Source organism: Canis lupus, chromosome 34, assembly GCF_048164855.1.
Source record: "Canis lupus baileyi chromosome 34, mCanLup2.hap1, whole genome shotgun sequence".
Taxonomy (NCBI): domain Eukaryota; kingdom Metazoa; phylum Chordata; class Mammalia; order Carnivora; family Canidae; genus Canis; species Canis lupus.
Window position 1 is genome coordinate 10,866,013 of NC_132871.1, and position 15,483 is coordinate 10,881,495.

Sequence of the window (15,483 nt, forward strand, 5' to 3'; positions counted from 1 at the left end):
GGGGGACGTCTGTTTACTTTAGAAATGAACCACCAACCGTTATAAAGGAAAAAGTCCTGACAGCATTTCCTAGAGAAAAAGCTTAGGTGCGTGTTTCCAAATGATCGTTTCTTTTTGTGCACCTCAGCTTTTTCATAGCTCAGTTCTTACAGCTTCACGTGTGTCTTTTCTTTGATTGTCAGTTTTCTCTTAAAGTTTATTTTTTATTAGCGCAGAAAAGTGAGTGCTGGCCTCCCCAGTGTAAATGCAATCTTTAAAAAGTCGATTTGTGTTCTAAAAAAGAGGGTGGTGGAAACAGCATAAGCAGGCACAGCACAAAGCCCTACCCAAATTATCCCGCCCAGGCCATTTCTAGGCTTGCATCCTCAGATTTTCTCCCCTGATGTCAATAGCTGCAATGTAATCAAGTATCCCCAGAACCAATTCGTGTGCCAGATTCCAAATACATTTTTTTTTAATGTATACATCCAAGAGTCAGCCTACTTGGGGGGCCTTCTATTGGGATTGTGCGAAAGATAAAAGGCAGAGCGATCTACTTCCAAGTGTGCGTGATTAACACAGATACACTTCCGACTGAGAAATTTTTTTTATTCTAAATATTTGTTCAAATAGTACCAGACAATTTGAAATCCATAAACTGTGTCGAGTGGTGAGGGCTGCGGCTGTTGAGAAATGAGTAACGGGTGTCGTGCCACGCCACGGGGCCGCCTGACTCTACCCATGAAGGACAATTTGCGGTCTTAATCCTTTACATCAACTACAAACACCAGCCACGGTTACAACTGTTCAAAACTACTCTCTCAACTAGTTCAGACCAAGGGGACTAAAGAGGTGAAACGTGGCCCCCGCGGCCTGGGAGCGCGTTCCTAAGCTTGGCTGGAGAATTCTACAAATATACACATAAATACATTAAGACGAGGATAAATAATCAGGGAAACGAAATGACTCGCTTCAAATAATAAATACAGATCGTTGAGTCCGATGCAATCCTTACGGGACGGGAAGGAGCATATAAATTAAGGTCTCCGTCACTAAGCTAGACGCGGGCCAGGCCCGGGCTGTCCGGGCGCTGGTCCCTCCGCAGAGCGCGCCGCCGGTGGGTCTCGGACTTACCTTCGGGACACCACTACCCGATTAGAGTCCCTCGGTCCGCAGTATATGGCACTGTCGGGGTTACAGAGGAGAATCCTTGCGGCTGATTTATGGCCAGTCACCCCAAGGAGGGCGCGCCTGGAGGGGAGGCCCAGTCGCCCGCGTCTCGGCCGCCGCGGGCCCGAGACCAGGAGGCGGCGACCGGGCCGGAGCGAGGGAGGGGGTCCCCGAGCTGCCCCGCGGGCCCCGCCCGCCACCCCCGCCACCAAAGCAAAAGAGGTAATTGCGCCGCGAGTCCCGGCCGGTGGCGGCCGCTACAGATGCGTCAGTTTGGGGGCCTCGGGCAGGCGTCCCTGAGACGAGTGGTGCGCCGACAGATCTGTGTAGGTGGGATGAGGGTCGCACGGTCCGTGGTGGTGGTTGCCCGGGATCTGCGCGGCGCAGCTGTAGTCCACGCTGGCCGAAGACGGGTGCGAGAGGTGGCCCAGGTTGAAGACGGGCCCGGACGCCGGCGCCATGGAGTCGACGAAGTTGCCACCCACGTACACCGGGCTGCCCTGCAGGTTGGCGCTGGCGAAGCCGCCGCCGTTGCTCGCCATGGGGTGGGGCTCGAACTCGGGCGCCGCGTAGCGCTTCTGCTGCGGCAGGCAGCTGCTGAGCGGCGCCGTGTAGGCGGCCAGGCCGTACATGTTGGGCTGAGATTTGGCGAAGGCGGGCGGCGAGGGCGCGTCGTAGGCCAGGCCGGGCACGGGCGGCAACTGGCCCGAGTAGGCCACGTGGCCCGCGGCGCTGCCCAGCGGCGGGCTGCGCTCCGGGGACTGCCCGGCCGGCGAGTGCAGGATGCCCTTGGCCTTCTGGTCCTTCTTGTACTTCATGCGCCGGTTCTGGAACCAGATCTTGATCTGGCGCTCGGTGAGGTTCAGCAGGTTGGCCATCTCCACGCGGCGTGGCCGGCACAAGTAGCGGTTGAAGTGGAATTCCTTCTCCAACTCCACCAGCTGTGCACTCGTGTACGCCGTGCGCACCCGCTTGGACGCTGGGCCCGGCGGGCTCTTATCCTCGCAGCTCTCTCCTGGGCAGGAAGGGAGGTAGAGGGGATGCTGAGCGGGCGAGGAGGGGGCACCCAGGGCTGCAGCGGGGTGCTTCCCTGGCTCCTCTATCCCTCCCCCCACCTTGGCAGTGGGGGAGGGGCGGCTGAGAGGTGAGATTCGGAGCGGGACCTCGCAGGCCCCAGTCCTACCTAGGAGTTGCACCTGAACCCCCCCCCCCCAATCTGCCTTCTGAGGTCCTATTCACTCTGCCGCCCCCTCCCTTCCAGCCCAGTCCATCATCCTGTCCCTAAGGCTAAGGCTGTGGAGGAGTTTAATGAGAGACTAGTAGCAGCTGCTAAGGCCTAGCCACCACCCCCCTCCCAGCCCCCATTAAAGAAGGGCCAGACTTCTTTGAACACTCTTCCCAGACTCTGCTGGGGGATGGAGGAGAAAGGCAGCTCCCTCTCTCCCCCCCTCAAGCTTGCTTCGGGGCTGGCTACTGAGCAAAGCACCCCAAGAAGCACAGAATGAGGGTGGAGACCTGGGCACCTCACTCCAGCTCAGCTGCACCCAAGGGCTCTGCACCCAAACTCAGGGAAGTAAGAAACCATAAAAATACTGCCCCAGAGTTTCAGGAGCTCCAAGGCCAGCCTGGGTGCATTTTGAGTAATTCAGTGCTGGGAGCAGCAGTCTCAACCTCAACCCTGGTTTCCACTACCCCTGCCACCTCTCAGCAGCTTGTCCACTCCCTCCCTGCTTGTACAAATGGATTTCTCCTGGGAGGGAGGGGCCTGGGCTTGCAGCTGGGAAGGAGGAGCAGAAGATGCTTACAGGCTGGAAGGCACTTTCCCCGTAGGAGCAGCAGCCCCAGAGAATTGCAGGCAAACCAGAGACTTGATAACAAGCTTAGTTACATCCGAGGACTCAAACTAGCTCTGGACCTGGAAGCCAATTCATCTACCTAAAAATAAATGGCATCAAAGGACACAAGGCCAGAAAATTTTAGGAACCAAGCAGGCTGAGGAGAATGGCAGCAGGCCTTAGGGCTCCCGGCCCTGCCCGTCTTCTTCTACACACCGTGAATGGACCCACAGAAGATCTCAACTCTAGGATCAGCTTTTTCAGGAAGAGAAACCCAAGGCTGCTCCTGTTTCAGAGCACATCCTCTTCCTCTAGGATATGACCCTCCACATTATGGATTTGCTGGGATGGGGAGATCTGGGCTGGGGTACACCAAGCAGAGTCCATGGCTAGGTCTTGCAGGCTCTGGTTGGATTCAAGCGCACCATTCTGTGGTTTTGTCATCTTGGGCAACTCTAACAGTCTCCTTATCTGTAAAATGGGGACGTTATTATATACCTACCTCAAAGGGTTCTTCAGAAAATTAAATTAGATAATGCTTGTAAGGCATTTAGCAAGGTTGTTAACATGGATCCATGTTAGCACTCCACAGACTTTAGTTCTTACTAATTTAAGGGAGTAAGGTTGGTGTGATGTAGACTATGTAAAAACTCAGGCACCTGGGTGGCTCAGTGGTTGAGCATCTGCCTTTGGCTCAGGTAGTGATCCCAGGGTCCTGGGATCGAGTCCCGCATCAGGATCCCCGCAGGGAGTGTGCTTCTCCCCCTACCTGTGTCTCTGCCTCTCTCTCTGTGTGTCACTTATGAATAAATAAATAAAATCTTAAAAAAAAAAAACAGGCTTGGAGAGTCATAATACCTGTCTTCAGGTTTTGAAGAGCTGTTGGATGGAAGGAGCTAAGTTAGGACCAGCAGCCTAGGACAACAGATATTAGGTCGATATAAGAAAAAGCTATCTACTAATAACTTTAGGACTTGTCCAGCAATGGCACCAGCAACCTGGAATGGAGCATCCTGCCCCTGTACAGGTGTGGCTCCAAATCAGGGACACTAAAAAGAAAGGATATTTCTGCATGAATAGGAGTGCAGACCTATGGCCTCCAAAGCTGGACTTCCAGCCCTGAGCCTCTTGCTTCCCAGGTGAGCTAACTTCTTGGGGTCAGTCTGGGGGACTTAGCCCAGGGAGAGCACCCTCAGAGAGCTACCTGCAGTGGCACAGCTGTTCTTTTGCTTGGAGTTCTGTCGGGACTCTTTCATCCAGGGGAAGATCTGCTTGCTGATGGTGGCTGAGGAGCCCGAAGCATTGGGCCCACCCTTGGCCTTCTTGGCAGGCACTCCACCTCCAGGATTGGTGGGTGAGGATGGGGGCAGAGGTGGCGGTGGAGGAGGGGGTTGTGGTGGCTGCTGCTCTGAGTTCAGGCCAGGAGGCTGGCTGCCACCCCCCCCACCCTGGCTGTTCCCAGTGCCAGGCCGCATACAGCTGCCATTCAGTTCTGTTCCTTTGTGGGCCGGGGCTCTCAGAGGTGCGGAAGTCTGGATGGAACAGGCGGATCCGGGATAATCGGTGTCCAGGGAGCTGGCGGCCGCAGGGGGTGGGTAAGGCTGATGGGGGGTGCCGTAGTAAGCGTCGGTGGCTTTGCTGTAGCCGTAGCCTCCGAAGAGTCCCGGGTTTTCATAGTAAGCAGCCTTCTGCATGGTGCACTCAGGAAGCTCCAGGGCCTGTTGACCCTGCTCAAATAACATTGACCACCACTGTCTCCTTCACCACCTCCTCCGATGTCTGCCGAATCCTGAGGGGGCCGGGGTAGCCCCAGGCTCCAGGTGACCTGTGGAGGAGAAAAGTGAAAGGCCCCAGAGGGACTGTAACTGACAAGACAACCAGTGTAGAAGGACTAGCTCGCCCTGCTCTCTGCTGCCTTCATAGTGGGAGGATCTGAGACTTTATGAAGTTCAACTTATTTGAACCTTTGGAAAAGTCAGAAGGCATTTCCATAAACATAAGAAAAGACCTTTCCTTCTCTTGAGCTCAACTCCATCCAAGAGAAGGGGCTCCCTCCCCACGCAGACACTATTTTCTTTCTTCAAGATTGTCCATTTAGCTTTCGAAATGGCATAGAAAAGCACTTATGGCCTCAAACGTTTTAATGGCTGATCCTCCCACTGGACTTTGAGCTCCCTGCAGGCAAGGACTGTGTCTTATTCATCTACATATTCCTAACACCCAGTCCAATGCCCTTCCTGTAGTAAGAGCAATAAATGCCTGTTGCATGAGTGAATGGAGGGACCAACCAGTCAATCACTGGGTCGCCCCAGGATGTTGATGAAAAAATAAAACTCTATAACCCACTCAGAACAGCCAGAACTCTCAAAAAAAAAAAAAAAAAAAGGTATCTCCCCCACCTGGTTTCAAAATCACAGCATCTTTCATGGAGACCGGATAGTCAACTTTCTGGGGACAGGGTGAGAATCCGCCCAGTTAACTCTGCGGGTCAATGTGAAATGTACTAGAAGATAAAAACCAAGAACACTTAGACTCCCAAACTTATTTTGAGGCTAAAAAGTGTTTCTTCTCTTTCATCTACAATTTTCTGGAGTCTTTACTTTGTCCTCCACTACTTCTAAATGGATACCACTAGAGATGGGTGAAGAGATTTAGAATTTGAAATGTATGGAACATGGGTGAATGTAAAATACTTTATATTATAATTGTATCATGTTTATGCTGCACCCATTACATAAATATATATTATTATTGACCTCTGCTCTGGATCATCTGCTGCACCCCACCTCCACCCGCTGCACAACCAATGAGAGAACCTCTCATGGCATGATGAATGGACTGAGAATTAGAAAAAGGGGGGAAAAAAAACAACTAAGAAAAATTCTGTCCCTTTTGTGTCCTCTGATTCTTGATGGAGGTTTCCCTTCTCACTCACTCCACCCCCTTCTCCTGAAAGGCTCCTAAGGAGTTAAAGTATAACTGGTACCATTCAACCACTTTTGTCTGCTTGATAAAGAAAACTCATAGGTCAGCTCCCTGGTCTTAATTCTTGATCTCCTCTTTCAGGCACCTTTCCTTCCTCAAAACTCCCTGGGCTTCCATCATGGTCATCATGATGGACCACATTGTCTAGACAAGTTATGTGGCCTAATAGATTTGGCCACTAGGACCCAGCTCACTCCTCCATTCCCTCATTTCTCCTCCACTTTCACCAAAGAGCCCAATATTTAAAATTCCTCATATTAGCCTTTGTCTGATAGTATTGTTGCCCATTCTGTTTCAAAATACAAGTGAATTTGACATTTATCTTGATAAGACACAAGCCCTTTTCAATGGGATAACAGAATGCTAGAAAGCGTTTTAGAAATTGTTTCTATTATTGTTCTTAAATGCACATGGTTAAGATACCTACCTAGCAAAGCTGGTCTTAATCTTTCTTTCACTCATTTTCTATATCGTTCTCTGACCACTAATGTTACTGAATATCAAATGGAAAGTTACACCCTCATCCTGTGACTAATATTTATGTGTTTGCCTCCAAGCCAAAGGACTGGGTACTCTGGGTTTAGTTGTTTCTGGGCTTTTCTGGGGATCCTGGTTCCGGTCTTAATCTGTGGGCCCTCTGGATGTCAAAATGGTCACATGTGACACTCAGACCACCAGAACTCACTGCTGCTTCTGTCATTTTGTTTACAACTGTGAAAGCAAAATACACCCCCCTCCCCCGTCTTGCCTCCCAGGTTGACCAAGTTTATCTTGATAGGTGGACAAATCACGTTAAAATAGCCTCTTTAGGAACTGACCAGGTCTTCGAAACAGATGGCTTTACATATATATTTGTTCCTATGGCATATTCCTGGAAGAAGCTCCGAGTCCTGGGCCTCCAAAGTGTAAATACTTGGCAGCTTCATGAATAACCACAGCGTCTGTTCTCCTGCCTCTGTTTTCATTGTCTTAAGGAATTTGAAGGCCCACTCAATGAGGAGCCACCACCCCAATGTCTATTGCCCCAGAAGCCAGGGCAGGAGGCCTCTCCTCACCAGAAAGGGCTTTGCAGCCTCCCGCCACCTCCACTTTATAATGCCCCAAAGAAGCGAACTCTACTAAAACAGAACCCCAGAATATTACGACAAAACTGTTTTTTTTTAAAAAAAAAAAAAAAAAAAAAAAAAAGCTTATTTCTTTCCAGAAATCCCTACTCCTTGTGAACTCTGCTTGAACCTAAAAAGCAGGAATGGGTCATAAATCACTTGGACAATGGTCAACTGTTCAGTGGCTCATCTTTTCGATCACCCCCCCCCCTTTTTTTTAAAGGCTTTCTTTTTTTCCGCCCTTTGGTACCTCTGCTCATTTTTGCTCGGGGACCCAAACGCCTTGGGGTGAAGACCAGCCCGAGCAGGGGGAGGGGCGGTCTTCCAAGTCCTCAGCTGCCCGTTTCTCTCATTCCTGCTCCTCTCGGCCTCCGGGGCACGGGCCGGGGCAGCCTCCCCAGAACCCCGCCGGGGCACGATCCCCGGCCCCTTCTCGGGTAGGGGCACTAAAGGGGGTCTGGCTCGACCTTTCCCGCGGTCCGGGGAAGTTGCCCAGCGGGGCTCGGAGGCCCAACCGCAGGCTGGGAGCGCAGGGCCGAAGGGTCCCCGGCCAGAAGGCAGGCGGCCCTCGGAGCGGCCGCCGCACCCGCCGCGCCTCCGAAGCAGCCGAACCCTGATACTTGCTCACTGCACTTAATTCTGCCCGGGATCAATACCTAATATGATACCGAATAAATAAAAGGCGCTCACAGCGGCCAGGGGACGGGGTTATTAAGCAGCTGGAGCTCTCACGGTGCATATCAATGCACCTGTCATTGTGGTTTGCAACAAAATTTATGACTGCAAGCGCGGCGGCAGTAAACGCTTCAGCAAGGAATGAAAAGAAAAACACTTCCCAAGGCCCGGCACTTTTCAGAAGTGGAAAACAGGCTCCGCGTGGGAGGAAGAGCAGCAAAAGGATCCCCCGCTCGGCACCTCGGCCGACCCGCGGCCCGCGCGCCCCGGGCGTATATAAGGCGGCCGCTCGGAGCCGCTCTGCTGGGCGGCGGGACGCGGGAGCGGACGCGCGGCCTCGCGGGGGCCGAAGACCCGCCGCCGCCCGCCGCCCGCCGCCCGCCGCCCGCCGCCCGCGGTCCGGGGCCGCCGCCGCCGAGGCTCGCTGGCTGCGCGGAGGCCCGGCCGGGACTCGCTCCGCAACCCAGTCACTTATGGACCCGCAGAGTCCGGGCAAGTTGGAAGGAAGGGGGAGGCGATGGTCTGCCGGGTGTTTCTGTTGCTCTCACATTTTTCGAAGGTTCCAGTTGGCCTTGGCTCCTCTCCCTGGTTGTTTGTTTGTTTGTTTTTTTTTTTTTTTTTCCCTAAACCAGGGCCTCGGAAGCCCACAAATCTCTTTTTGGCGGACAAGACTTGCTGGGCATCCCCGTTAATTCGCTGGAACACAGCAACGATTCTTGCTCCCCGTTGGCTCTGCTGCTTCGGGATTCCCGAACCGCTCCTTGGGTTCGCTCCGTGGGGATGGAGGTGCCGCGGCGCCGGGAGAGCTTCCTGCCCCGGTTCTCTCCATCTCGCTGCAGCCTGAGCCTCTTCTGCCCTATGGGAAACCCGGACGCGCCTTCTAAATCATTCTTAGTTAGCCCAGATAACTCAATACGTAATACACCCTGCATTTAAGGCACCGGGCTCACCCCATTAAAGCGCCATAAATTTGAAGGCCGATGATGGGTTATCATGTAACGGGCAGCAGTTCACACTGAGGTGATCCACTTCAAAGCCGCCCTTTGTTTTATGTCTTGATGTATGAATCCTGAGATGGCTACCTTGAGTTGCAGGACAGATGGAAATGTAGTAGAAATTATATATATATTTTTAAATCACACTACTCACCACAATTGTGTATGTGTGTGTGTGTGTGTTCTCAAATTTTGGCTGTAACTCTTTTTAGGTTCTTCGGGTTCCTTTTGATATTGTCGAGGCAGATCTGGAACAAGATGGAAAACCCTCAGTGGCAGCCGGTTCTTTCTTACGCACACATGTTGAGAGGCTCTACCCCTTTTAAGGGTGTCATAATCAATGTGACTATTGTATATGTTGGCCGCAGTCACTCCGGGTGTCCCGGCATTAAAAAAAAGACGTGGTCGGCTTCTAGGGAGTCAGTGGACTTTAACACAAAATCTTTGGCCGGATGGGGTAAGGAAGAGTGCGACCTGAGGAAAACGCTAGACCCTCGGGCAAAGGGTGAGCCAAGTGGGTCAAGGCACCACGGCAAGTAGTTCTCTCCTGCTTCTACCAAGCTGTAAGTGCTCCAGGTGACTTAATCCCCCAGGCCGAGCCCACCGTCCTAGGAGCAAAAGAGGACCTTGCAGAATTGGGGATGGGAGGAAGGCTACAGCACAGAGCACCAGAAAAAGAGGACTAGGGCGCAGATGGGCCTGGGGAGGTCCTAGTCAATGGCTGTCCTGCTCAGCCCCAGTGGGAAGGGAGCTGGGCACTCTTTTCTGGCTTGTACGTTGTATCTTGACCGGTTGCCCTGAATTTATTTTATTCCAGTGGGTACCCACCACACTCCTGGCCTGGGCTGCCCAACCACCCCTGGGTGGGGATCAGGCTACAAGGCATCTAAGAAACAAACATCCCTCCTACCCTCACCCAGAAAGAGACCGAGCTGTCCACCACGACTGTGGGTGCTTAACGGGTGCCCATGCAGGTCAGGTGAAAGGAGAGACACAATCCCCCCTCTTGCATCTGCCCTGTGCAATTTGTCGACTCAGTAGTTTGCAAACACTAAACCGCGCAGGAGAAAGCCCCACACAAAGCGTTCCAGTCCCTTCTAAAGACCAGAGCACGCAGCCATAAGCCTTTGAAGTGACCTTTGGCTCACACAGCAATAACTCACCCCTTAATGAACACCCAACGGAAGCGCCTCGGAGAGATCCCGGCCCGGTAGGGCTCCTAATATCGTGCCCGGGCTTCAGCTTCCCAGCCGGCCTCGGACCCAGGGGGCCCAGGCTGCTGGGGCCGCCCCAGGGCTGCGCAGTGGGGGCGCCATGTATCCAGGTCCTCAGACCTGACTGGTGAGCCCCTGAAGCTACTTTATATGATACATTCACGTGAGCGGACATCAACTTTCACTGCTTGAGTCTTTTATTATTTTTTTTTTTAAAGAGGATTCTTGAAAAGTAGGATCTTCCCCTTAGAAGACAGCTAAATTGAGAGGCCACCAGGGCCGACCCCGCGCTGCCTGTACCTAGATTTTGTTTTCCTAGCCGTGGAGGAACAGGGTAAGTGTGCTCCTGGGCGCTCTGCGATGCCCTGTGCACCCTGCTCTCTGGTGCAGGAGGCTTGGCAAGGGAAAAAGAAAGAGGACCCCAAGGGGGACAAAGTTGGGCCACCCAGAGTCCCCACTGCCTTCTCCTGCTTTCCCGAATGCTCAGCCCACCCAAAATCCAGCACAGGCCCAACATCAGCCTCCTGCTTGCCCAGAATCGTAGGCTTAACCCGGCTGGCTCTGGGCCACCGGCTCAAGTACCCTTTCCACAGCCAGAAACTGGGGGAGCAGGAGGGAGCCCCATCTGTGAGCTGTCAAGGAAGAGCTGGTTTGAGGCAGACCCGGCCCTAGACCCCAACCCCCACCAGCATCCCCAGGAAAAGTCTTTAGGATAGGGAGCCTTGGTGCGGATTATTGAAATTTTCGGGGAAGTTATAAGTGAGTGCTCCATGGGGCCAAATGAAATGCTGCTCGCAGTAATTGGATTCAGCTGACTAAGTTGGCAGGCGCGCTGCTCCAAGGCAGCAGGCGAAGAAAAATGTCCAGCGACTTTAAGTTCTGATGGAGCCAAGAGCAGCGGATTGACAAAACAACTTTACTGCTCTGCTTTGATGGCGATGCCCTTGGAAGTCGGTCCCTCTGTAGCTGGGGCCTGTCCCAACCTAGGCTAAGGGACTGCTCCTTGCTTTCTGGGACCCTTCCCCACAGAGGCCCAGTCTGGCCCAGCCGTGTGGCATTCCCACGAGCCTGGAGCTGCTCACTTGGACTCATGGAGCTGCTTGCTTGGGCTTTGGCCCCGGAAAAACCCAGGATGAATGGACCTGTCCTCCTCCAGCCAGGAGCCACAGGATCCAGTAAACAAAAGGATGCAAGGGATGCACAAGCCAAAATATGATTTAGCTTTCATCCTGGGTTCTTTGGGGAGAAGGACCCAGGAGCCCTAAATCTTTTCCCTGACATTATGGAACTCAAAACCCAGATTAGTGAGGGGGCATGTGGAGGAGCCTCTCAAACTCTTCTGAGTAGTTTGGGGGTTCTCTTGAATTTGGGGGGGAAAGCCTGAGTAGCACTTTAACCTCTAAAGGAAAAATAATATTAAGCCAGCAGCAAGAGATAAAGGCGTGCATATGTGGAGCTAGCTCCCAGAACAATGCAGGGAGCTGGCTGGTCACAGAGTTTATTTTAAATACATATAAATCAACCTGCCTGTGCCCAGCCAGGCAGCCCAAGACACGGAATTAATATGACGCTCCATCTTACTTTGGCAGTGACAGTGTAAAAAAAAGTTTCTTTTTATTCATTTCATTTTCCAGCCCATTCTCATAACTGCACATTTACCCCCAAAATACTTCCTCCAGCCCCCGACCCCCTCACCGACCCTCTCCTGAAACTGCCACCTCCTCCCTCCAACCATGCCATCAGCCACCCCCGCCCCCCCTCAGCCTGGCAAGGTAGTGTGTCCTCCTAACCTTTGGGTAGGCGGGGAGCATCCCCACAAAGCGAACCTCCTTACGATTAATCACCGTCCCCGATGTATATGTAGAAGTGTATCTAGGTCTACGCGGACTGCCTCACCAATTGGCAATAATCAAGATCACAGATTACACAAAATAAATCATATTTAGTATCCCATTCAGGGCAGCAAGCAGCCCGGTGCCCAAAGATTTCCATTTTGTCATGCAATTGCTTACCTGGATCCCAATTTATCATAAACCTGGTGTCCTCGGCCTCAGAGTGGGCGCCAGTGGGGGGCAGAGCTAGCCTTCCCCCTTTGTCTGCAGACAACACTGTCCCAACCCTGGTCTTGCGCGCTCGCAGACGCGGCCATATACCCGAGCACACGGAATTCCCGGTAGAACGGAACCAGGCTGAGGTTCAACTACCAATAAACGCAGGAGGAACGAGTCCGTCGTCCCGAGCTGGCTTCGCCCGCGCTGCGCGCCCGTCGGTCCGCCCGCCCGCCCGCCCGCCCGTCCGCTCCCAGGCCCCGAGCGCGGCCACCCGCGCCCCCACCCACTCCTGGGTTCCTGCCCAGCCCTCCCAGACCCCCCAGAGCTCGGGGCTTGTTTTGCTTGCGGAATGTGGCCCTTTCTGGATTTGGAGAGAGCCCCGGAAACCCCCTCGTAGTCGGGAAATACAGACGCTGCCTTCAAATGCGAGCATATTTGTTCACGTGACCCCGAGGGAAGATTGTACTGATTGAGGCTGAAACTTTCACGCCATCCAGCCCCGGAGCGCAGCCAGGCCTGGGGGCTAGGAGGAGGGGCAGCGAGCGTGGACCCGGGCCCACTCCCCGGAGCAGACACGGGTGGGCGCGGAGCCCAAGGAAAGCCCCCATCTCGCCGCAGCCCCAGCCCGGCCGCCGGCGGGGGGTGGGGGCGCTGGGGCTCTCCCCCCACGACCTCTGACCCTGGCCCAGCCTTGCACCCGACTGGCCCACGGATGGGCAATTCTGGAGGCTGCCTGTCGGGGGCGGCTCCGGACGCGGCGGTGGAGCATCAGGCTCCCCGGGCCGAGCCTCGCACCCGCATGCACCTGGGCACGGCTCGGCCGAGGCGGCCGCGCTGCCCTCCCCTCCCCGGACCAGGCGCTCAGCCGTGGACAGCGCAGGCTCCGGCCCTAAGGGGGGCGACTGCGGCTCCCAGACCGGGCCGCTCGCCCCGGGGAACCCCAGCCGCACCCCACGGTTGAGGCCCCGGCTGCTTGGGCACACGCAGCAGAGGAGCCGGAAAGGCGCCTGAGCAGCAGGCCGGGCCGGGAGCGCTCTCCCCTCTGCAGGGAGCTGGCCTGGGCCACCGATCGCCGAGACCGGCGCGTCTGGGAACCGGGCCGGGCCCACCGACCCCGCAGGCCCCGCCGCTGCCGGGCCGCGGCTCCCCGCTTCCCGCGGCTCCTCGGAGAAGGCGAGGAGGCTGCGAAATCAGTCCTAGCCCGGCTTAGCCGGAGTAGCGGAAGCTGATGTCTAGAAATGGCACAGCAGGACCTGCTCCAAGCTCTCTCCGAGGGGCCCGCGGAATTTACCCTAACAGGTCTGCGTGCTGGACAGTGGTTCGGCCCTGGGCCTGGGGAGCCAGCAGCCTCCTCCCGGGCCTGGCCTGCCTGCCGAGAGCCCCACGGCCCTCTCCCAGACCCACCCGCCCTGCAGAATCCCGCCCCACGCTGGGGTCTCCAGCCTATCCCCCCCACCCCCCAAGTCTTGTTTTCACAGCCAGTTCTGCTTCTCAACGGCATCCGGCTCAGAGCAGATGCCCTGTCACAGCTTGCAAGGTCTCCGACAGGCGATGGCAAATGTGACTGTGCTCCGCAGCCCCAGAAGAGCCGGGGAGAAGGGGGTAAAGTCCTCCTCATCCTCACTTCGGAGGCACAGGAAGTCCCGGAGGACAGGTCACAGGCTCCAGCCCCCAGACCTGTCGGGGAGCTCCTCCTTTTGTTCACCTGGCCGGGCCTGGCTAGAGGAGGCCCACTCGGGTCGCCTCTTGAAACCGGACCGTGGGTGCCCCCAGTTCACCCCCACCCGGACGATCCCGCCCCCTAGCTGCCCGCCGGGGGCCCAGCGGCCAGCCCGCAGCAAGTGTTAATCTCCTGCCAAAGAGGGGGGCCGCTTTGCGGGAATTTGTCTCCAGGAAAGGATCTAAGCCTTCTTCAATCGGAGCATATGTTCATAGAGCAATAAACCGGAAAGATTTACAGTCCTCGCCCGGCCCCCAACAGCCTCGCACCCTTTCAGGAATTACTTACGATGATTTATCACATCAACCCGGGCAATTGTCACACTGATAAAATAGCCCGGGCCGGTGCCCGCCAAGCCCAGGACTTGGGAGGCTGTTGGCTGCCGGGCTGCCAGCGGGGCTGGGGAGGCTTTTGTGGGTTCCTCTCTGGGCCTATGGGGGGATGTTGAGGTGAGTTGGGGTGGGTGGGGTTGAGGTGGGAGGGGAGCCAATTCTCATTGAGAAAAACGCAAGCAGCTCAGAGAAAGCGCCCGGAATCTGTGCCGGAGTCACTTGCAAAGCACATAAACATTTGTCATCTTTGAATAATTGAATTAATGTATTATTGTTTGAATGTATAATTCATAGCAGAGGAAACTTTGTCTCTGTCCTGACGGGGGGAAATATACACACACCAAAAAAAGAAATCAAAACATACACACAATCCCCAAACAACTACCAAACAGCCAGCTCCAGCTAGCGGAAATCATCCTCAAAGCCAACGGGAGGGAAGGAGGCGCATAAAGAGGCTCTCCTCCGGCCGGGCCCTGAGCTGGGAGCTGGAGGAGGGGGCGAACGCCCGCTGCGGCCCGGCCCAGAGCCCCCCGGCAGGCAGGGGGGGTGAGGTGCGAGCGGAGCGGCTAGTGGGACCTCAAATCCCCTCGGAGAGTGGGAGAAAAGAGGCTTGAACGGGAGGCGACGGCCGCCAGCCTCCGCAGCGCGCCCCGGCCTCTCCCCCGCGCACCCCTGCCCCGGGGCTCCTTTCGCCCCAGGGTCTCCCGCTCCCGCCGCCGCGCGCGGACCTCGAACCCGGGCCTTTAATTTTAGACCCTCTCCCAAATTAAAAACGCAAAAATAAAGGGGTTAGAAGGAGAAACTCCTTGGGGGGAGGGGTGGTGACAGAAGCAGCAGTAGGAAAGGAGGGGAGTGGGAGAAGCAACTCGGAAATCATGATCTGTTGGTTAAAACCCTGCCTGGGGTAAAATTTCAACTGGATTTTATAGCCCTCTATTATGACGCAAGGAAAAATTTACGACCCTCGCCTGAAAAGAGGGCCGGGGCCTTTTCTCACCGGTTTAAGAATAGGCAGCAGATGCCGTGACAGCGACCATTGTTCCCGGTAGACACAGGCGACCGGGCAACCTCGGCCCCGCGTGCGCCAGGCGCGTCCCCCAGCCGGGCGGGTGTTTTTTTTTTTTTTTTTTTTTTTTTTTTTTTACAACTCCTGTTGTTTCGGGGCCGGCCGCGCGCACCCTCGCCCTCGCCCCTCGCCCCCCGCCCCCCCACATGCTCACACGCACCCCCGCGCGCTCCCAGACACACACTCGGCCGCTCGCAGCGATTTTTCATGAGTGCAAAGCTCTGCTGAACCAAAGGTCACCATCCGAGCCACTAACAACTTCTCGCCGGCGCGCGGTTCCAAATCAGGAAGCAAAGGGAACGATTTGTCAGCGGCCCTGACAGCTAAGTTCATTAAGGATTTAAATCTCGAGAAA

At 55.1% G+C, this 15,483-nt stretch overlaps 1 protein-coding gene across 1 annotated transcript; it reads right to left on the bottom strand.

The window, feature by feature from the left end:
- Window positions 1–567: 567 nt before the first annotated feature.
- Window positions 568–5,487, bottom strand: HOXD3 (homeobox D3). Its single transcript, XM_072810978.1, has 3 exons — window positions 5,384–5,487; window positions 4,189–4,809; window positions 568–2,164 (listed from the first exon to the last, which is right to left on the bottom strand). The coding sequence occupies exons 2-3, from the start codon at window positions 4,724–4,726 to the stop codon at window positions 1,407–1,409; spliced, it is 1,296 nt and encodes a 431-aa protein (XP_072667079.1). The 5' UTR covers window positions 4,727–4,809; window positions 5,384–5,487; the 3' UTR covers window positions 568–1,406.
- Window positions 5,488–15,483: the final 9,996 nt, after the last annotated feature.

What these genes read in the sequence shown, in the direction of transcription:
- HOXD3 (XM_072810978.1), bottom strand. Translation starts at nt 4,726, where the DNA reads ATGTTATTTGAGCAGGGTCAACAGGCCCTGGAGCTTCCTGAGTGCACC. An exon ending in GAACAGCTGTGCCACTGCAG is followed by an intron (nt 2,165 to 4,188) that starts GTAGCTCTCTGA and finishes CTTCCTGCCCAG; the next exon opens with GAGAGAGCTGCGAGGATAAG.